The sequence below is a fragment of the Rhinopithecus bieti genome, unplaced genomic scaffold (genome assembly GCF_001698545.2).
Source record: "Rhinopithecus bieti isolate Rb0 unplaced genomic scaffold, ASM169854v2 scaffold_8675, whole genome shotgun sequence".
Classification (NCBI taxonomy): domain Eukaryota; kingdom Metazoa; phylum Chordata; class Mammalia; order Primates; family Cercopithecidae; genus Rhinopithecus; species Rhinopithecus bieti.
Genome location: NW_016806447.1, coordinates 4,145,703 through 4,169,129, shown reverse-complemented (window position 1 = coordinate 4,169,129; position 23,427 = coordinate 4,145,703). Strand labels below are relative to the sequence as shown.

General features: G+C 40.0%; 1 protein-coding gene across 8 annotated transcripts in view; it reads right to left on the bottom strand.

Annotated features, from left to right (window-relative positions):
• The window catches only part of CCDC158 (coiled-coil domain containing 158), a 109,905-nt gene that overhangs the window by 64,361 nt on the left and 22,117 nt on the right, over positions 1 to 23,427 (bottom strand). For 7 of the 8 annotated variants that reach the window (XM_017876552.1, XM_017876557.1, XM_017876556.1 and 4 more), the window contains 8 exons: positions 18,722 to 18,831; positions 18,256 to 18,583; positions 17,831 to 17,907; positions 16,791 to 16,901; positions 13,183 to 13,297; positions 4,725 to 4,844; positions 2,759 to 2,956; positions 291 to 773 (listed from right to left, as the gene is read on the bottom strand). In XM_017876552.1, coding sequence (XP_017732041.1) covers positions 291 to 773; positions 2,759 to 2,956; positions 4,725 to 4,844; positions 13,183 to 13,297; positions 16,791 to 16,901; positions 17,831 to 17,907; positions 18,256 to 18,583; positions 18,722 to 18,831 — 1,542 coding nt within the window. The remainder of the gene's footprint in view (positions 1 to 290; positions 774 to 2,758; positions 2,957 to 4,724; positions 4,845 to 13,182; positions 13,298 to 16,790; positions 16,902 to 17,830; positions 17,908 to 18,255; positions 18,584 to 18,721; positions 18,832 to 23,427) is intronic. The other variant, XM_017876558.1, reaches the window with a different exon arrangement.

Sequence of the window (23,427 nt, the reverse complement as noted above, 5' to 3'; positions counted from 1 at the left end):
TCAAATTTAGGTTTGTCTGAAGAGGGAAAATATACTTCACACTGTGGTATCAGGAAAGACTTCATAGACTTTCTGATCTTTTTTCTCTCGTACCCATGATTTTGAGCCGTTTTCGAGTCATCCACTCCTTCTGTAATCTGATAAAAACACACATATGCACATAGAAACAAACACCTTCCAACAGTTTCAGGGTGTCCACAGATACCAAGAACCACTTTCCAGTACAGGTCATACCTGGTCATAAGAGAAATGATATTTCAGAAGTTAAACCACGAAAAAACTCAACAGACCTTAAGTTCCTTCAGTTCCATCCGCCTATCATTAATTTCTTTCTCCAGTTGAGCTTTTTCTACTTGCATAGCTCCAGCAGTTCGTCCATGCTGGCCCACCAGCTGCGTCATGTTCTCAATCTGCTGTCGTAGAATCTCAATCACCTTGTCCTTCTCTGTCATCTGCAGTTTGAGGGCCTCGCATTCTGTCTGCACATTTCTGAGGTGATCCCCTTCATTTTTCAAGTGTTGCAGCTCCTGCAATTTCAAGTCCACCCGAGAGCGGAGCTTTGTGATCTCTGCATTGGTAGCCTCGATGGCTCTCTCTTTTTCCTGGAGAGAAGTGGTCAGGTCTGATATTGTCCTCTCTGAGCTCTCCAGAGTCATCTTCTTGGCTGTCAACTCTTCTACTACTTTGCGCAGCATCTCTTTGGTGGATTCAAGCTGAGCAGTCAAGGAAGATACTTTTTCTAGACTTTCATTCTTTCCTTGAATTGCCGCCATCTGATTGTTAAAGAAAAGAGAATTTCATAGATTTGGGAGGATAGGTATAGGCAACCTCGAGAGATACAAGTTAACTTAAAAGCATGAAATCATGAATTAGGCAATGTTTAGTAAGATTTTTTTTTTTTGTAAGAGATGGGGGTCTCACTATGTTCCCCAGGTTGGTCTTCTCAAATTCCCAGCCTCAAGTGATCTCCTGCTTTGGCCTCCCAAAGTGCTGGGATTTCAGGCATGAGCCACTGTACCCAACCATGTCTAGTTAAATTAACTCAATCATTTTGCTGTCAGAACTCTAGCTCTTATAACATATGTAAGACTGACATACGCTAATTAGACCAAGGTGGAGATGGCTTAATTAAATAATAATGCTCCTCCACAATGGTGTTCTAGAGTGTGGTCTTGGGAAGTTTCCTCTGTGGATGTTTTCTGTACTGATTTAGATTAAGATAACCCTGGCAATGGGGGGAAAGGTGGTGGAATTTACAATAACTACCCCTTTACTTTTAATTTCCCTCCAACTTTACCTCTAATTATACCTCTGAGGAAAAAAAATGAATAATGGCTTTTATCCACACACACATTCATATTCTCTGATCCTTGTTTGGAAAAGCTGAAAATTCTGACTTCTAGTTGGTCCTTTCATCTTTCTTCTTGCCCAGGTTAAGCCAGAAAGTAGGTTAATGGCTTTGCCTGGTCTGGTCCTAGGACCAGACTGGTCCCTTGGTTTGCTTTCACATTCTGAGAAGCTTACACTTTTATGGGATGCTTTTTATGTCCCTGTGGCAGTAACTAGCATTAGAACCATGTATTCCTAGCACAGAAAGTACACTGCTATTAAGAAGGCATTTCCATGTTTTGCTTTTGGTGGGTGCACCGGAATGGAATGCACTCATCAGTCTCAATCAGTGCTGAGGCTCGGGGGAAGAGAGGAAAGTCTCTTTTGGGAGAAAAATAAAGCAAAAAAATCTGTTAGAAACCTTCAACCCTGTTGCTCCTCAGGCTGCCCAATAATTTGATGCTTCTATGCAGCAGAAATAAAAAATTATTAGGTTACCAATTTTTAGGTAAAAGTGAAAAGACAATTGGATAGGAGTTTAGTTTTTCAACAATGTACAAGTGAGATAAAGCTTGACACATTTAGTTTAATTAGTGGAGATATATATATATATATAAAACCCAGCACGGTGGCTCATGCCTGTAATTCCAGCCCTTTGGGAGGCCGAGGCAGGTGTATCACCTGAGGTCAGAAGTTCACGACCAGCCTGGCCAACATGGTGAAACCCCATCTCTATTAAAAATACAAAAATTAGCTGGGCGTGGTGGTGCATGCCTGTAATCCCAGCTACTTGGGAGGCTGAGGCAGGAGAATTGCTTGAACCCGGGAGGCAGAGGTTACAGTGAGCTGAGATTGTGCCACTGCACTCCACCCCGGGCAATAAAGTGAGACTGTGTCTCAAAAAAAAATATGTATACACACACACACACACACGCATATGTAGGCCGGGCGCAGTGGCTCACACCTGTAATCCCAGCACCTTGGGAGGCTGAGGTGGGCAGATCATGAGGTCAGGAGATCAAGACCATCCTGGCTAACATGGTGAAACCCCATCTCTATTAAAAATTCAAAAAATCAGCTGGGTGTGGTGGCACGCGCCTGTAATCCCAGCTACTTGGGAGGCTAAGGTAGGAGAATCGCTTGAACCCTGGAGGCGGAGGTTGCAGTGAGCTGAGATCGCGCCACTGCACTCCAGCCTGGGTGACAGAGGGAGGTGCAATCTAAAAATGAATAAATAAATAAACAAAAAATAAAATAAAATAAAAAATAAGTGTCAGGTTTTCATAAATTGCTCACAGAATCCATAGCTTTATTTTAGGAGCCATTTTACGTCCATATATGTTAAAATAAAAGCTCTATTTAGACATAAAATATATTTTTCCCCCAGAGGAGATTGTTTGGCGATGGCACAGCCTGTGCAGGTGCTGACCTGCCGCTCCATCTGGCCCTGACACTCGCTCTTCAAGGCCTTGAGCAGGGCTTCCAGGCGCTGCACCTCCATGTTCCGGTCGTCCAGTTCCCGCCGTAGATGGTCAATGGTGATGCTGTTGCCTGTGTCTCGGTCCCACAGACGCTTATTCTGCTCCTTCTCCAGACTTAGCTCCTTCTCCCTTTTGTGTAGATCAGCCTAAAAAAAGAGAGGAATGCTTTTTTCCTCCCTGCTATTAAATAATTAAGATAAAACATATTGTGTTTGTATCATATTTGGAGTTTTTACGTGATTTCAGACACCTTTGATTTTGAAATCTGATTCCTTTTAATGGCTTAAGAGCAATTATTTCCAAGAAAATAAGTTAACATTTTGCTTAAAATTTCTAGCATTACAAGTCTATCTCGAGGGACTAGACCTCAAATAATATACAACGAAAAGGAAAATACAGTAGATTTTAAAAGTGTCCTGTTTTTAAGTCTTGCATTTTCTAAGAAAGACATTATACCTCACATCAAGTATGCTCCTATAATAAAGAAATGCTCAAAAGCATAAAGGAAAAATGATAAGTAATGGAGAAATGGCAGAATAGTGGCTGGTACTGGAATTGGAGTAGCATCTGGGCTGTGAATAGAATTACCTCCCTTTTCAGTCACTTAAAAAATACAGTGTTGAATAGGAGCAAAAACTCTACAGTCAGACTAGTAAAAGCAAAGATCTATCTACGCTCAAATGACTTATGATCCAAGAGAAAGTTAAGACATAGACATAAGTAACTGGAAGTGGTTTTTCATTAAAAGGACAAAGATAGGGAATAACAGACAGAATCTCACTAAAGGGATCAGAATGCTTCAGGATAGTATTTGAGTTAGACCTGGAGATGCAGAGATGAGGAAGAAGGGACAGGAAAGGGGCCTGTGTGTTTGCATGGTGCACCGGGTCCAGGTAGAGAGAAAGGACTGGAAAGGTTAGCAGGGTTATGGATCATGAACAGTACTGAAAGGGAGAGTGTCTGATTTTACGGAGAAAGTAATTTTGAGTTGAAGAGTGACATCACTGGAGCTATATTTTAGAGAGATGTATGCGGCAGCCCTTTACAGGAAGGAGTGAAGGGGAGAAAAACTGGAGTTGGGAACATCAGTAAGGAGACTGCCGTGCTCCAGGCGATGAGTAATGAAGGGTTGAAAGAGGGGTGGTGACGGTAAGAATGAAAAGGGAGGCCAGGTTTGAGGATCTTTCAGACATTCAGTCTCCAAGATTTTCAAATTAGATAGGAGAACACTGAGAAACATGCAAACGTTAGATAAAGAACTGAAGAATTACGCCAAGGTTAAGAGCTTCTCTACACAGCTCCCAGTTCTATCCTTACCTCAGCTCATCAAACCCTTGTCAGCCTGCGAAGGATGGCTTTAACAGCAAAGAGCACAATTCCCTGCAATGGGGTTTGGTAAGCTGAGAAATTTATTCTGTTATACCACTAATACCACAAAAGGGGGTTCCAAACATTTCCTTTCCTAAAATCTCATCCTATAGTTCCTCCAACAGAGGACAGAGTTGCTTCATTATGAGCACCATCATACTGTCCTTTTCTTTTAAAACAACTTCACCTAACCGTCCATTCCAAATTTCTATATACACAATTTGTATGTGTTTTGAATGTTATTTGGCCTTAAAATGAACATGTGACACGACTTCAATTTAATGGAATATGGTATCTCCTTGAAAGACTATGACTATGTCAAGATCTCCTTCACCTAATACTGTAATAGCTCTGCTTAAGAAAAAAATTAAGTATACAGAATATATTTTATATGCAAAACTTGAATTGTGTCTAAAATAATCTGTTGCATGTATGCACAAACATTTTATAAATTGGTAATTTTATAAAGGAAACAAGTTTTGTGATATATTTTGGTAAAAAACTTGCCAGAATTAATCTTATTCATATTTTAAAGCATAATCTTACCAACAGCTTTTGAAGTTGATCATCTAAATTTCCAGATTCCTGACTGAATTGATCACGCTCTGTCCGGGCTTCAGTTAGCTCTGAGCTGGCAAGGACTAACTGCTTTTCCAGCTCTTCTATCTGAAAGGAAAGTACAAATTGAACAGTGCCTGATTATGACAGTGGGTAATATAAAATAAATATAGACTTTGGAAAATAAACGGTATTATTTTGAGAACAAAAATAAAAGTTTATTGTGAGGCTGGGTGCAATGGCTCACGCCTGTAATCCCAGCACTCTGGGAGGCCAAGGCAGGTGGATCACCTGAGGTCAGGATTTTGAGACCAGCCTGGCCAACACGACAAAAACCCATCTCTACTAAAAATACAAAAATTGGCCAGGCCTGGTGGCGGGCACCTGTAATCCCAGCTACTTGGGAGGCTGAGACGAGAACCGCTTGAATCCGGGAGGCAGAGGTTGCAGTGAGTCAAGATCATGCCGTTGCACTTCAGCCTGGGTGAAAAAGTGAAACTACATCTCAAAAAAGAAAAAAAAAAAGTGTATTGTGATGTGTTTTGTAAAGTTTTTTTTTTTTTTTTTTTTTTTTTTTTTAAATTTTTTTTTATTTTTTTTTTTTTTTTTTTTTTGAAAATCTATGCTGTATTTAGCCAGGGAAATTAGACAAAATGAAATATTTAGTACTGTCGAATTTGGGAACTGCCTGTAATACATCTGTCTCCTGTTTTCATACCATTCAAGATTTATTTTCTGTGAAGACATGTTCTATAATTTGGTATTTAAGGAAGCTTGAGGGTTGGCCTATGCCTGTAATCCTTTGGGAGGCCAAGACAGGAGGATCCCTCGAGCCCAGGAGTTCAAGACTAACCTAGGCAACATAGGGAGACCCCATCTCCACAAAAAAATATTTTTTTAAAGATTAGCTGGGTATGGTGGTGTACACCTGGGGTCCCAGCTACTTGGGAGGCTAAAGTGGGAGGACTGCTTGAGCCTGGGTGGTTAAGGCTGCAGTGAGCCATGACTGCATCCCTGCACTCCAGCCTGGGTGACAGAGCAAAACTGTTTCAAAAAAAAAAGGAAGCTTGATATGGCATAAATAACATGCTGCAGAGCCTACACAAATGAACTGTATTATACTTAGAAGAGCTATTTTGCTTCAGAATATCAAAGTTTCGGTAATAAAAGGCATTGAATATAAAAGAATGAATGGTAATAAGTTATTAGCTATTGTCATTATTTTATATTCACTACTTTTTTAAAGGATGAATTTATATATATTTACATTTACAGTCAGACAATTTAACCATTCTAACCCTCACTTTGTTCAACTATTAATGTAAAATGGGAATAAAAGTACCAATTTTAGAGGATGTTGAAGTGCATTTTATTCCGACAAGGCAGCTGTTTGATCTGTTTAAATATGCATTTCTATGACACATGCCATAAAATGCATCACTGTTAATAGCATTTCTAGTTTTTTTTTTTTTTTTTTGAGATGGAGTCTCACCGTCACCCAGGCTGGAGGGCAATGACACGATCTCGGCTCACTGCAACCTCCACCTCCCGGGTTCAAATGATTCTCCTGCCTCAGCCTCCCAAGTAGCTGGGATTACAGGTCCCCATCACCACGTTCAGCTAATTTTTGTATTTTTAGTAGAGATGGGGTTTCGCCATGTTGGCCGGGCTGGTCTCGAACTCCTGACCTCAGATGATCCACCCGCCTCGGCCTCCCAAAGTGCTGGCATTACAGGCGTGAGCCACCGTGCCCGGCCTCTATAGTTCTTAACGTCTAGGTTCAGTGTATGCTAAGAGGCTAGGATCTCAGACTGTGGAGACTAAGGGTTTATATTTTAGCTGAGCCACACAATATCATAACTTAGATAATAAGATATTAAAACAATGAGAACATGTTGATACTTAGTTATATGGTGATACCTTATCTTTAACTAGGTATCTACCATTACTATTTTATCATCTACTTTCTAGTAACAGGAAATCTTTCACTTCTGCATAAATGCTACATATTCCTTCTTACCTTTAAGGTGTCTATGTAGTAGGTTTCCAATCTACTGTCAATAATAAAACCTGGTTTGGATGATGTACTATGATAAAACTTTCTTAACTAGAGAACATTTGACTAAGACTAACTTTTTCTTGACAACTTTCTAGTTTTACTATTATTTATTTTAAAGATCTTCACTTATTCAACATATATTGAATTATATTATCTATACATACATATACATGTCTCTCTTTAATAATAATCAAATAATAGAAGTTATACATATATATCTACATATACATATATGACTAAGAAAGTACTAATACAGGACTATCAGTTTCCCACTTACCTACAGAAATCAGAATATAGACTTTAATATTTATATTGGCTATATTCCTAAACTGACTTTGTATCTGGCTGCATGCTAAGTATAAAAAGTAGTTCACAAGAATTAGGTACACATAAAATATTAGATTACTGTCTAAAATGTATTCCTAGACTCTAATAATCCAATAAAGTACTTTCCAGGAGGCTGAGGTGGGAGGATCACTTGAGACCAGGAGTTTGAGACCAGCCTGGGTTGCATAGTCAGACCCCATCTCTACAAAAATAAAAATAAAATTAGCATGGCATGGTGGTGCATGCCTATAGTTTTGGCTAGTCAGGAGGCTGAGGTGGGAGGCTCGCTTGAGCCTGGGAGTTTGAAGCTGTAGTGCGTCATGATCGTGCCACTGCACTCCAGCCATGGCAACGGAGTGAGACACTCTTAGAAAAAACAAAAAAGGACTTCTTGTGCTTCTTTTGGGGCATATATAGGAAAATAAATGAAAAAGTCCCATAAAAATTCAAGCTCTGTAACACAGGTAACTTCCTAAGAAAAATGAAGGAATAATATCAGTTGATAAAATCTCTTCACTTTTATTATTATCAGGAAAGACTAAATCAGCACACACTTAGTAAATACAGTAAGGGGAAGAACCACAAACTTTACTGTTACACAGTTATCATGTTTGCCTGGCAAGGAATGGGTACATGAACACGATCCGACGGGCAACATGATCAGGCGGAGAGCCAAACACCTTAGGTTCTTTTCTGGTTTCTGTTACATAACTTCTCTGTGTTTCCATTTTTTTAATCTATCACTGGAAAGAGTATTCTAGATGATCTCTCATGTTCCTTTCAATTCTAATACTTTTTTCCATGAGAACAGTATTAATAAAGCTGAAATAATTTATTTTCCACCTTTTGAGCTATAAATTCAACAAGAACATTTCCAATTTGAATTAATCATATGATTAAAATAAATGTTTTCTACTCCTAGCCTGGCATAAACCATTTCTATCCTTGAGCAAAGAAAATAATTTGTATATATGCTTTAAAAGCTTAAATTAAGATTTTCTCTTTTGTCTGCTTTCACTTAAAAAAAACTTCTGGATAATCATTTCATAACATCAAACTTGACATGAGACCAAATTAAAAAAAAACAAAGAAAAAGAAAAGAGCCAAGTCTTATCTTTCCATCTGTTTATTAAGTATAAGAAGTTCCTCCAGCCCCCTGCAGGAACATTTGTTTTGTGGTTGTCAGTACTGACTCAGCTGCTATAGCTCTGCTTTTACCTTTCACTTTTAGAGTAAAACATTTATATTAATCAATTAAAAGATAAATAGAGAGTGAAAGGGAAAACCATTGAAGTAGCAGCTGAGTTGATATAAACAGCTGTAAAAAACACTATAAAGAAAAGCCTTTTAAAATATCCAGAATAAATACTGACATCTGAGATGTATTAAAGATTTTTTTCTTTTGCTTTTATTTTTACATAGTAGCACTGGTTTTCCCTTTCACCATCTATGAATGCACTTTTTGGTTTGGATCACTGGACAAATGAGTATTGGGATTTCATTCTAATCTCACATTGATTTTAGAGATATTGCCAATCATATCAAATCACACAAGGTTTGGTTTGTCTGTTGGTGGTGGTGTTTTCTGTTTTTCTGTGCTCAAAAAGACACAGCTATGGAGTAATAAGGGATGCTACAGGCCAGCATGGCGGTGCATTGGCAGAACTATGCAGAGGTTTGCACAGAATCTTCCTGCACAGTATATAGCTCCAGCCAGTGCTACTAAATCATCACTTTTTTAATAGAAAATTCAGCCCCAACTGCTTTCAAAGTAGTAAAAATAAACGTTGAATCAAGATCATGAGCGAAAGTCAGTGTCCTGTTTTCCTTTCTTCTAACCTACTGCTCCAAACAGCTAAGGTGTGAGAAACTGACTACAAGTGATAGAACTGTACGTAAATTGTCTCTGCACGGCTATCTAAGGGTCTCTTACAGGTAGGATGACTAAATATAGGCTTTATCTTCCAAATGGGGACACTATGGAGATGAGAGGTAGCATTCATAAAACAGGACACTAGGCTAGTCAAGATCAGGACACTTGTTGTCAAAAAGCGAAAGTTAAGAGTAAAGCCAAATCTACAGAGCCAATAGTGACAGCTTCTACTGGTCCAAATTCGTAAAGGGGAATTCTGGAGGTTCTCCTAAAATGGAAAGAGAAGAATAGAAAACAGCATTACAGTAAAACACTTTTGTAAGCTACAAAAGCTACATCTCACATTTTTTTTTGAAGTACCATTTCTATGTTTACCAGCATAAAATAATTGTGTTAATCTGAAGAGAAATATTAACTTCCAAAACAAGTTTTCTCTTAATTTATGCATTCTAGTTGGAAAAGTTTTGTTTAGACCGCCATGTCATCAATTTTTAAAAGTAAAAACACTTTTTAAAATGAAGAAATCTGACCTCAGGAGAAAATACTAATACTGCCCCTCATAAAACATGTTGATGTTTAATATCAACACACCTTTATTAGTTTCCTTTCACACAAATCTCACCTTTTTTTTTTTTTTTTTTTTTCTGAGACAGGGTCGCACTCTGTTGCCCAGGCTAAAGTTAGTGGTGTGATCATGGCTTACTGCAGCCTCAATCTCCCAGCCTCAAGCTATCCTCCCATTTTAGCCTTTCTAGTAGCGAGGACTACAGGCTCACGCTACCATGCCCAGCTTTTATTTTGTTTTATTTTGTAAAGACAGAGTCCCACTATGTTGCCCAGGTTTGTCTCAAGCTCCTGGGCTCAAGTGATCCTCCTGTCTCAGCCTTCCAAAGTGCTGGGATTATGGGTGTAAGCCACTGCACCTGGCCATGAATTTCATTTTAATCACAGCTTTTATGTATTATTTCCTTTGATATTTTTCCTTATTGTTATTTGAATAGTACATACCGAAATATGCACTGAAGCCACAGAGAAAAATAGATTTTAAGGTTTTCATAAGCTTTAGTAATATCAAGTCATATGAAAATAAAATTAAGCAGAATAATTTGTTTTAGATTTTATGTTCAATTCATTATAACAAAAACATTTTATAACAATACAATTTTTTATGAGCCAAAGTGAAATCCTTGTTATTCACTTGTTTGATTTTCCTTGCTCAGCTACACCATGTAATTAACGTCACCTTAGGCCAGAGTGTACTTAGCTATATTTACGTGGCAGTCATCTCTCAGTGCTCCCTGACCAAATCAAAGGGAGTTACTGTTAAGGCAGTCTAGTTAACCATCAACTAGGTGCCAACTCTATTTAGGGTCACTGTGGTGTATTATAAATCTCAGTGATTTATTAAAACTAATGAAGCTGATATGCCCTCCTTATTTCCGTTAGCTGTTTACTATTTAAGACTGTCAAAAATTCTTGGCCGGGCGCGGTGGCTCAAGCCTGTAATCCCAGCACTTTGGGAGGCCGAGGCGGGCGGATCACGAGGTCAGGAGATCGAGACCACCCTGGCTAACACGGTGAAACCCTGTCTCTACTAAAAAAATACAAAAAAAAAAAAAAAAAAAAAACTAGACGGGCGAGGTGATGGGCGCCTGTAATCCCAGCTACTAGGGAGGCTGAGGCAGGAGAATGGCGTAAACCCAGGAGGCCGAGGTTGCAGTGAGCCGAGATCCGGCCACTGCACTCCAGCCTGGGTGACAGAGCGAGACTCCGTCTCAAAAAAAAAAAAAAAAAAAAAAAAAATTCTTGCTGAGCCACTATTTACATTAGAGCAAAATCAGAGAATGATTCTAATATCATGTTTGTATCTATATGACTCCAAAACATTCAGTAAAAAGCCTGCAGTCATTCATTTGGATCTCATGCTTCTACAATGCCAGAGATTTAAATGCTTATAAAACTTAAGAAATTCTTTTATATATTTTAGATGGATATTTCAGAATTTGTGAAAAAATTTCCCAATATGTCCAAATCAGCATGATACTATATATTGGGCCAAATGCAAATTAGCAAACAATGGGTGAGGCTTCTGAAAGGATAATTTTTCCAAACAACAGTATAATAGAAAGCTATACCAGTTATCAATCATGTAAGAAACCACAGGTGAGTTGAGCTTTATTTAGTACTTTGGTGGCTTTTCATAAAGTTTGTCAATAGACAATGGGTACTTAATTTTTCCAAAATGATTTGTGATTATTCATGAATATGCATTACTACATTGGACTGTAACACAACAGCTTTCTTATTTCCTCTCTCACTGTCAGAATGTCAGCTCTCACTTCTGCCAGTGTGGTTACCTCCACTAGACCCAAGTGAAAAAGCACCCTCCCACCCCATGGTGCACTGAAATCAGCCCCTCCTGCTGTTGTCTGCAGGGTGCAGTCATGACCTTTTGGTATAGGCTTGGTCTGCCCAGACTGCTATCAATCATCAGGGGAAAAGCTTGTCCTGAGAAAAGAAACTAGAACACAAAAAGCAGGCTTCAGAGAGGCGGAGAAAGCGTATGCTCCTCTCTGACCTTTTGTTTGTCGAGTGTACCCTTTAAGCGGTCTAAGGTCCCTTAAGGTTGCTCAGAGGTAGCACTGGTTGAAATAACATTGCCACAAGGATTTAGGTTAAGGGTTATGCAAGGAGGTTTACAAAAGGAGGCAGTGTTATTCAAACTGCAACCCACCAATAAATTATGAAATCAATTTAGTGAGCTTCAAATCAGCATCTGAAGGGAAGAGAAAATAGCCAGCATCACATGTAACAGGAGTAAATATTGCTTTATGAATCTTGCTTCAGTTGCATGTGTGTATTGGATCATAAGATGAACTATATTTCTTACTGTGAGTAGCAATGGAAAATATTTGGAAGACACTGCTGTAAAGGACCCACACCTATAACTGAGATTATACAGTTTCGTGTTACTCTCTATGGCTTAGACTTTAGTAAAGTCATGTCTAAATTCCACCCTCAGCTTAGATAAAGGTTGAGGTATCTTATTTCCATGCTTGAACCAAGGAGAAACAGCCCCCTCCTGTGGCCGGCTGGAGTGATAATTAAAATGAGGGGTTGCCCAAAAAAGGGCAAATGTCTGGAAGAATTCGTGCTGCAATATATAATTCTTCCCATATGGAGCTTTCCTCCATGTACTGTTACCCTATAGAATTGGTTTCATTTTATAAAGGGTATATGGCAGCTTCCTTATACTCTCTTTCTTCTAACCTACTGCTCCAAATAGCTAAGGTGTGAGAAACTGACTACAAGTGACAGAACTGTACGTAAATTGTTTCTGCACGGCTATCTAAGGGTCTCTTACAGGTAGGATGACTAAATATGGACTTTATCTTCCAAATGGGGACACTATGGAGATGAGAGGTAGCATTCATAAAACAGGACACTGGGCTAGCAGGTGTAAACCGAGACTGTCCCAGGTAAGTAGCCTTGGGTGATCACCCTTCTTACAGGGAATGAAGAACACCACTCCTCTTAATGGCAACTCCTTGTTTGTTTTTTAGGGTCTTACTGTTATACAAATGATTGAAATCAACAAAATCCTAAGCTCTGGATAAATAGATGACAATGATACTGAATAGCTTCTCATTAGCTATGGAAAGTGAAAGAAAAAAACAGAATATCAAATGTTAATTAATGTGGTTTTAAAGTGAATTACATGATGAGAGATGAAGACTTATCTTCCTAATAATTTTTATGTAATTAATTCATTTAATTATTCTTAAAGTTAATTCAGTTTGGTGACTTCACAATGATTAAGAGTTAGGAGTTGAAGTAAGAAAGGAGTTAGGCCCCAAAATATTGAGTAGCAGGGGATCAGAGCTGGTATGGAAGTATATGCTAAAGGTTAGATAAGTAAAATAATTAAGATGGTCTTATTTTAATGTATTTTTTTAGAAACTTACTTGAACTATGCAAAAAATGTTTTGCTAAGAATGAGAGTACATAATTTAAATAAAAATTGTTTATAGCTTAAAATATAATTTAGCATGCTCTTACTCCAGCTTATAAACTGCTTTTAATTTGAAATTACTTTGATTCCTTATTTTCAAATAAACTATTAATAAAATAATATTGATCCTGGCTATTATAGTCTCTAGAAGCAGAGCAGCAAAACCTTAACTCACCTTGTCTTCATACATCCTTTTGGCTTCCCGTAATTCAGAACGTAGCTGAGAAACAGTAGATTCCAGATCGCTGAGCTGACGCATATACATAGAGTTTTGATTTCTTGCTTGCTCTCTAAGAAGAGTTTAGAAGGAGAATAAATGCAAATAGCAAACTAAGAATAAGAGTAACACCTGAGTATTCTAGCTTTTTGACACTACCACTAGTTATTTTATATGGCATTATTAAGCCAATAGTTTTTATTTTCCAAAATTGACTCAAAAGCTTCTGCTCAAATATATTGTAAACCGCAGAAGCTGGGTGACAGCTGTATGGAAGTGCATTACACTATTTTCTCTCTACTTTTGTATATGATGGAAAATGTCCATATAAAAAGTTTTAACATACAACTCAAATAAAATTATTTCTATGCATATGCACACATTTTACTTATATTCATATATATTACACACACACACACATACATACACACACACACACACAGATATGGTTTGGTTCTGTGTCCCCACCCAAATATCATGTCAAATTGTAATCCCCATATGTCAGGGGAGGGACCTGGTGGGAGGTGATTGGATCGTGGGGGCAGACTTTCCCCATGCTGTTCTCATGCTAGTGAGTGAGTTCTCACAACATCTGATGGTTTATATGGCACTTCCCTGCTTTCCTGCTCCATTATGGTAAGACGTGCTTGCTTTTCCCATGATTGTAAGTTTCCTGAGGCCTCCCAGTCATGATTCCTGTTAAACTTGTGGAACTGTGAGTCAACTAAACTTTTTTTCTTCATAAATTACCCAGTCTTGCGCAGTTCTTTATAGTAGTGTAAGAATGGATTAATACAGAAAACTGGTACCAGGAGAGTGGGGCACTGCTACAAAGACACCTGAAAATATGAAAGTGACTTTGGAACTAGGTAACAGGCAGAGGTTGGAACAGGTTGGAGGGATCAGAAGAAGACAGAAAGATGAGGGAAAGTTTGGAACTTCCTAGAGACTTGTTGAATGGTTGTGACCAAAATGCTGATAGTGATATGGACAATGAGTCCAGGCTGAGGTGGTCTCAGATGGAGATGAGGAACTTCTTGGGAACCGGAGTAAAGATCACTCTCACTATGCTTTAGCAAAGAGACTGGTAGCATTTTGCCCCTGCCCTAAAGATCTGTGGAACTTTGATCATGACAGAGATGATTCAGGGTATCTGGCAGAAGAAATTTCTAAGCAGCAAAGCATTCAAGATGTCACCTGACTGTTTCTGAAAGCATAGTCATATGTATTCACAAAGAGAGGTCTGAAACTGGAACTTATGTTTAAAAGGGAAGCACAGTATAAAAGTTTGGAAAATTTGCAGCCTGACGGAAAAGAAAAACCCATTTTCTGTGGACAAATTCAAGCTGCTGGCTGTAGAAATTTGCATAAGTAAAGAAGAGGTGCAAGACAATGGGGAAAATGTCTCCAGGGCATGTCAGAGATCTTTAGGCAGCCCCTTCCATCACAGGCCTGGTGACTTAGGAGGAAAAAATGGTTTTGTGAGCCAGGGCCCACCCCACTGCTCTGTGCATCCTCAGTACATGGCACCCTGTGTCCCAGCTGCTCCAGCTCCAGCTGTGGCTAAAAGGAGCCAAGGTACACTCGGGCTGTTGCTTCAGAGGGTGCAAGCCCCAAGACTAGGCAGCTTCCATATGGTGTTGAGCCTGCAGGTGCATGGAAAGCAAGAGTTGAGGTTTGGGAACCTCTGCCTAGATTTCATAGCATGTATGGAAATGCCTGGATGTTCAGGCAGACGTCTGCTGCAGGAGTAGAGCCCTCATGGGGAATCTCTACTAGGGTAATGTGGAGGGGAAATGTGGGGTTGGAACCCCCACACAGAGTCCCCACTGGGGCACTGCCTAGTGGAGCTGTGAGAAGAGGGCCACTACCCTCCAGACCCCAGAATAGTAGATCCACAGGCAGCTTGCACTGTGCACATGGAAAAGCCACAGATACTCAATGCCAGCCTGTGAAAGCAGCCACAGAGGCTGTACAACGCAGAGCAACAGAGGCAGAGATGCCCAAGGCCTTGGAAGCCCCCACCTTGCATCAGTGTGCCCTGGATGTGAGACATGGAGTCAAAGGAGATTATTTTAGAGCTTTAAGATTTAATGACTGCCCAGCTGGATTTTGGACTTGCACGGGTCCTGCAGCCCCTTTGTTTTGGCCTATTTCTCCCATTTGGAATAAGAGCATTTACCCAATGCCTGTAATCCAATCGTATCTTGGAAGTAACAAACTTGTTTTTTATTTTACAGGCTCATAGGCAGAAGGGACTTACCTTGTCTCAGATGAGACTTTGGGTTGTGGATTTTTTTTTTTTTTTTTGAGACGGAGTCTTGCTCTGTCGCCCAGACTGGAGTGCAGTGGCCGGATCTCAGCTCACTGCAACCTCCGCCTCCCGGGTTCACGCCATTCTCCCGCCTCAGCCTCCTGAGCAGCTGGGACCACAGGCGCCCGCCACCTCGCCCGGCTAATTTTTTGTATTTTAGTAGAGACGGGGTTTCGCCGTGTTAGCCAGGATGGTCTCGATCTCCTGACCTCGTGATCCGCCCGTCTCGGCCTCCCAAAGTGCTGGGATTACAGGCTTGAGCCACCGCGCCCGGCCGGGTTGTAGATTTTTGAGTTAATGCTTAAATGAGTTAAGACTGGGGGACTATTGAGAAGGGATAATTGCATTTTTTTTGAGACAGAGTCTTGCTCTGTCGCCCAGGTTGAGTGCAGTCTCGGCTCACTGCAAGCTCTGCCTCCCAGGTTAATGCCATTCTCCTGCCTTAGCCTCCTGAGTAGCTGGGACTACAGGTGCCCGCCACCAAGTCCAGCTAATTTTTTGTATTTTCAGTGGAGACACGGTTTCACTGTGTTAGCCAGGATGGTCTTGATCTCCTGACCTTGTGATCTGGCCGCCTCAGCCTCCCAAAGTGCTGGGATTACAGGCATGAGCCACCGCGCATGGCCAATAATTATATTTTAAAACGTGAGAAGGACATGATATTTGGGAGATTACAAATCTGAATTGTAATCACGTGTCAGGGAGGGGCCTGGTGGCAGGTAACTGGATCATGGCGGCAGATTTCCCCCATGATTTTTCCCATGATGGTGAGTGAGTTCTCATGAGATCTGATGGTTTAAAAGTGTGGCATGTCCCCACTCTCTCTCTCGCTTGCTTTGCCATGGTATGATGTGCTTGCTTCCCCTTTGCTTTCCATCATAATTGTAAGTTTCCTGAGGCCTTCCACTCATGACTCCTGTTAAGCCTGTGGAACTCTGAGTCAATTAAATCTCTTTTCTTCCTAAATTACCCAGTCTCAGGTAGTTCTTTATAGCAGTGTAAGAATGGACTAATACAAATACTTAAAACAGCCAATCCCAGGAGCTCCAAATACTTGCAACAATACTTCTTATATGGTCAGATAATGTTACCTATGTTAAGCAATATTTCCTGTTCATTTAAATGTTAGAAAAAAAGTTTTACTTTCTTATGAAATCTTACCAAGCAAATTCTAAAACATTATAGAACAGAAAGTTAATGAAAATAATATCTCTAAAATGAAGATGAATGACTAACAGTTTAAACCACATACTGAATGATTTCCATTTGACTCTGGATACTATTGGCTTGGCTTCGAGCACTGCTAGCTTTCTCAGTAAGTCCTGTTATTTCAACTTCATGTTCACTTATTAACTGCTCAATCCTATAAAAAGAATGTGGTGATTGTTATTTGATACAGAAGATTTTCCTATGAATTATTTTAAAAATGAATGATTTTCAATACTCTCAAATTTAGTATTTTGCTTTGCTTTTGTACATGCTACTCTTTTAATAACAAGTGTCTACAACAGGTCCAAAAGCCTTTATCCAAATCTTTTGGGAGTCATCTAGTTTTGGAATTCAGAATTTTTTTTTAGTTTACCATGGTAATAAATTGCAAGTACTATATATTATATGACACCCCAAGTGAGATGTAGGGAAGTGTCTCATTAACCAAACATATTATGAAGGCAACAATTTGCAAGTATTCACACTAAATCATAGACTATGGAAAGGTTTACATTAGCTCTGGTCAGGTTTTTCCAACAAATGAGTGACAAAAACTGTCTCCTTCACCAAACTTTAGTCAGGCTCTTCTGAGGCCTCTTTTCAACTATGCCTCAACCTTTGGCCTGTCTAGCCCAGACTTAGCAAGAATCTTGCTGAGTCTGTTTAGTCCTCCCACCCTCAATATCTGGTCAAGTTCTTCATCCCCTGACTTTGGTATCTAAGCCCTTGGCCTGAGTTTAGCAAGAATCCCCCTACTCTTGATGCCTTTTCTCAGTAATTTTCCATCCACAGACCCCCTCACCATGCCCCGTGGCTATAAATCCCTATTTGGCCTTGTACTGGAAGCTGAGCTTAATTTCTCTCTCTCCTACAGCAATACTCCTACTGTAATTGTCTCGAATAACACCCTCCTTACCATTTTAACCAGGGTCAGGAAAACAAAATTGTAACATGAGTTTCCTATAAATCTATAAAAAAAAGTATGTGTTTCAGAGCGGTTTAGATTTTGGAATTGTGGCTGAAACACTGTAAAACTGTGGTTTAGTTTCACTAGGCTTTTCCATACCTCAGTCAGAAACCTACCTATCTTGATGTTGTTGCAGAAGTAGTTCCATTTTGTTCTGTGATTCAGATTTCAGTGCTTCAAGTTGATCCTCTACCTGGTTTTTAAAAAGACCCTGATTTAGTTACTGGTAAATATAAGGCTTGGAAAATCTGGATATTTTCAAGTAAAGGAATGCTTTAAATGCAAATAGAAATAATACTACAATCAAATACATTCTATCCTCATATTTTATTAGATCTTTTACTTTGTCTATACTCTCATGAAGCTATACAGGTAAACCAAGGTAGTTCGTATTATGAGAGATTATTGTGGAAGTAACTTCTGTTATTTCAGAAAAACGAGAACTTGGCTTATTTTAAGAATTTTAAAAATTACACATCTAATGCTATTCTCTTAATGCATTTTAATATAAAATTATTTAAGTAGCACTCTCACCACTTACTGGAAATATCCTCCCTTTAAGAAAAGAAATCTCTGTGTCTAATTCTCTTAGGATTTTACTAATAGCTGAGCCCAAGCTGCGGAAGTGCAGAGTAGACATGCTGTCATGTTCATATATTTTTTTGCCTGAGGCTTCTTCAAAGTCAACCAGGATTGACCGGATTTCTTGAAGCACTCCCTCATGACTAAGCATCATTTTTCGTAGCTGCTCTATTTGTGTGTTGCTGTCTTTCAGCATGTCCTCCTTAAGGCATTTGGCAGCTTCAAGTTCATGAACTGTATTTTGAAGCTGATTTCTTAAATCCTCCTGGGACTGACTCTCCCTTCGTCTATGAAATAAATGAAAGAAAATAAATAACATTGATAAAACTCATATTCACACAACTAGTTTTACTACAAAGAGTAAAACTTTAAAATAATTTCACATAATGAAAATGTGACTTTAAAATAATTTCACAAATCCCAACCTGATGTCAGCCATAGCATCTCTCTCCATTTGCATCTCCTGAAGTTTTGTTTGCAAATCAATGACTGACTGCCTCAAATAAAACTTCTGTTTCTCATGCAATTCATTGCTCTGGAAAAAAAGCCATGCAAATTAATCTTCATTAGAGAAACACATTTCCTTATAGCTAGTAAGTTCCAAAACTCTATATATATCTTCATTTTTATGTCTACTTCCTTCCCTTACTACTGCAGTTCAAAGCCTAATTTATAATTTCTCACTTAGATTACGAGAATACCTTAACTAGTCTCCCTGTATCAAGCTTGACCCTGTTTAATCCATTCTCTACAACCAAAACTCTGCTTCTAAAACAAATCTTACTTCCAGCTCAACATGGAGATAGGAATACATTTTTTACACGAAAACATGAGAATTGGTTGAAATTCTGTACATAAAAAAGTCAATCCCTACCTCCTACCCACTTAAAATACCTGGCAGCAGATACCACCACCCAAAACTCCAGGTGTCCTACTACAGAGAAATACACAAAGATTTCTAAGATCAGGCACTGAGGGATCTCCCAGCACAGGAGATACTGTAGGAGATGCTCCCGTACATAGCTGATGCCGTACCTAATCCTCCCACAGCAAAGCCATCAAGTTCTGCACATGAATAGAGAGTCTGCCATCAGTCTTTTTATTGCCTAACTCTTGAATATAAACAGAAAACCAAAAACTGCTGAACACTTGAAGAAAAATCAGAGTAATAAATAGATCAATATCAAATAAACAAGCAAACACCCAGAAAAAAAAGAAGAACCAGAGGAAACAAAGAAAGATAATGCAAGGAATAGAAGAACACTTCAAAAACTTGTATTTACAGAGAAATTCAAGAGACATTATCAGCATAAAGCAAGAATAAGATGCTATGCCACAGAAGTGATCAGAGGAGAAAGGGTCATGAAAATTAAAAATATGGTTGTAAGTGAAAAAGTTCAATTCAATAGAAATGTTGCAAGTCAAGAAATGTCCTCCAAAGGTAGAAAAGTAGACAAATTTTGAAACAAAAGTAAGAGATGTAGAGATTTAACTGAGGTGAAAGTATGTTTCCAACAGGAACTTTGGAAAGACAGAACTGAAAAAACAGAAGAAGGGAAACTGCCAAAGAAAAAACGCAACTGAATTCCTCCAAACTGAAAGGCACACATCTACAGACCAATAGGTCGACTGAGGCCCTAGCATGGTGAATGAAAAAACAAAAATTCATACCTAAGTACATTATAGTGGCATTTCAGAGACAAAGAAAAGATGTTAAAGATGAAATTCAAGTAAGTAAAAAATAAAAAATCATCTACAAAGGAACAAGAACCAGATATACATCTCAATAGTGATACTGAATGCAAAAGCACAATATCTTCAAAAGATTGAGAGAAATTACTTTCAACTTTACCGAACCAATTATCAATCAAGTGTGAGTGTAAAATAGAGTCATTCTCAGACATGCAAAGATTCATAAAATGTGTCTCTTTCTTAAGAATTTAACAGTTTATTAAGAATTTAACGAAGACGTGTTTTGACTAAATGAAGGAATAGATCAAGAAAGAAGACAGGAGAGGCTGGAGGCAGAGCAAGGTGGCAGAATAGAAGCCTACACCATTCATTCCCTCACACCTGCCACCCCCGATGGGAACATCAAATTTTACAAACTATCTGCACACAGAAAAGCATCATCATAAGAACACAAAAGTCAAGTGAAAAATAGTGAGGCAGGAAAATAGGGTCTGGAGGCAGGGAACATAAGGCTGATTCACACTTCAGCTGTGACAGGAAATATCCTCTCCTTAGGGTGTAGGATGTAAATGACTTTGTAACTTTATTTCATTTTCCCCATTTACATAGGGCATACCCCCAAGTAACCAATGGAATCCTCTAGGGAGTATTTAAACTCCCCAAAATTCTCTAACGGGGCTTTTGAGTTCCTATGCTCAGGCCCACTCCCACACTGTGGAGTGTACTTTCATTTTCAATAAATTCCTTCATTCCTTCCTTGGTTTGTGTGTTTTGTCCAATTCTTTGTTCAAGACGCCAAGAACCTGGACACCCTCTACTATTAAAAATAGTACTTGGTTTTAATTCATATGGTGGAAAGAGGCATTGAGGAGGGCAGGAGAGACAGTCTCGAATCTCCAACGCCACCCCTTTCACCATCCCCCAGCAGTGGCTATGCAAAGGATCTGTGTAGCGGAGGGAGATCACAGCAACGGGGGGATTTTATATTTAATTCAGTGCTGCCCCATCAGAGGGGAGAATCAAGCCATGCTGGGCTTAGAGGGAGCATTTGAACCAGCCCTAGTCAGAGGGGAATCGTCCATTTCAGTGGTCAGAACTCAAGTTTCTTAGCAAGCCTCACCACCACATGCTGAAGTGCATTGGGGTCCTAGGTAAATTTGAAAGGCAGCCTAGGACACAAGGACTGCAATTCTTAGGCAATTCCTAGTGCTAGGCTGGGCTTAGAGCCAGTAAACTAGGGTGGCATGTGACCTAAGGAGACCCAAGCTGGTGTGGTTAAGGGAGTGCTTGCACAATCCCTTTCCCAACCCCAGACAGTGCAGCTTGCAGCAACAAAAGTGACTCCTTCCTTCTACTTGAGGAGAGGAGAGCAAAGCGTAAAAAGGACTTTGTCTTGCATGTTAGACACCAGTTCAGCCACAGCAGGGTAGGGCAGTGGGCAGAGTCATGAGGTCCCCATTCCAAGACCTACCTCCTGGACAACAATTCAAGATACACCCTGGGCCAAAAGGGAACCCATTGCCTTGAAGGGAAGAACGCAGTCCTGGAAGGGTTCATTACCTGCTGACTAAAGAGTCCTTGGGGACCAGGCATGGTGGCTCACACCTGCAATTCCAGCACTTTGAGAAGCCGTGGTGGGCAGATCATTTGAGCTCAGGTGTTCGAGACCAGCCTGACCAACATGGTGAAACCCTGTCTCTACTAAAAATCCAAAAAAATAGGCAGGGCGCGGTAGCTCACGCCTGTAATCCCAGCACTTTGGGAGGCCGAGGCGAGCATCATGAGGTCAGGAGTTTGAGACCAGCCTGGCCAAGATGGTGAAACCCTGTCTCTACTAAAAATACAAAAATTAGCCAGGCGTGGTGGCATGTGCCTGTAGTCTCAACTACTCAGGAGGCTGAGGCAGGAGAACTGCTTGCACCTGGGAGGCAGAGGTTGCAGTGAGCTGAGATTGCACCACTGCACTCCAGCCTGGGTGACAGAGAGAGACTCTGTCTCAAAAAAAAAAAAAAAAAAAAAACCAAAACAAAAAAATTAGCCGGGCATGGTGGCGCATGCCTGTAGTCTCTCAAAAAATAATAAACATAAAAATAATAAAAATAATGAGCGCTTGGGCCCTGAATAACCAGCAGTGATACCCTGAGAGCATGCTCTGGGCCTTGGGCTCTGAGATGTGCTGGCTTCAGGAGTGACCTAGCACATTCCCAGCTATGGTAGCTACAGTGAAAGACTCCTTCTGTTTGAGAAAAGCAGAGGGAAAAGTAAAGGAGACTTTGTCTTACACCCTAGATACCAGCTCAGCCACAGTGGGTAGAGCAACAAGCAGGCTCTTGGAGTCTCCAAGTCCAGGACTATGCATTTGGATCTGGGCAAGGCAGCATTTCTGGACCTGTCCTGTGTCAGAAGGGAACCCAGTGCCCTAAAGGGTGAGTCCCAGGCCTGGCAACATTCACCACAAGCTAATCAAAGAGCCCCTGGCTTTAAGTAAACATCACTGGTGGCAGGGCAGAAACCCCATGGACTAGTGGTGGTCGTGGCCACAGGGAGAAGCTCCTCTGCCTTTGGAAAGGGGAGGAAAGAATGGGAAGGACTTTGTATTGTGGTTTGACTGCCAGCTTAGAAGCAGTAGAAGAGAACATAAGGTAAACTGCTAAGGTATTTGGCTCCAATCCCTGACTCCCGGACAGCATGTCCAGACATGCACAGGACCTGGGGGATCTCACCACACTGAAGGGAAGGACCTTGGACAAGACTCAGTGCAGTGCTGACTTCAGGTCTGACCCATCACATTCCCAGTGCTGGCAGCCACAGGAGTGCTTGCATAACCACACCCCCAGTTCCACGTGGGTCAGCACAGAGAGGGAGAGAGACAGAGAAACTCCATATGTTTGGGAGAAAGGTAAGAGAAAAGAACAAGAGTCTCTGCCTGGTAATCCAGAGAATTCTTCCAGATCTTATCCAAGACCACCAAGGCAGTACCTCTATGAGTCTGCAAAAACCACAGCGTTATTAGGCTTGGGGTTTTGAATACCTGGAAAGCCTTCCTGAGAAGGACAGGAACAAATAAGCTCAACTGTGAAGACTACCACAAATAACTAACTTCAATGCCCAGACACTGAAGTACATCTACAAGCATCAACACCATCCAGGAAAACATGACCTCACTAAATGAACTAAGTAAGGTACCAGGGACCAATCCTGAAAAAACAGAGATATATGACTTTTCAGACAGATAATTCAAAATATCTGTTTTGAGGAAATTCAAAGAAATTAAAGACAACTCAGAAAAAGAATTCAGAATTCTATCAGATAAATTTAACAAAGAGATTAAAATAATTACAAAGAATCAAGCAGAAATATTAGAATTGAAAAATGCAATTGATGTGCTGAAGAATGCATCAGAGTCTCTTAATACCAGAAATGATCAAGCAGAAGAAAG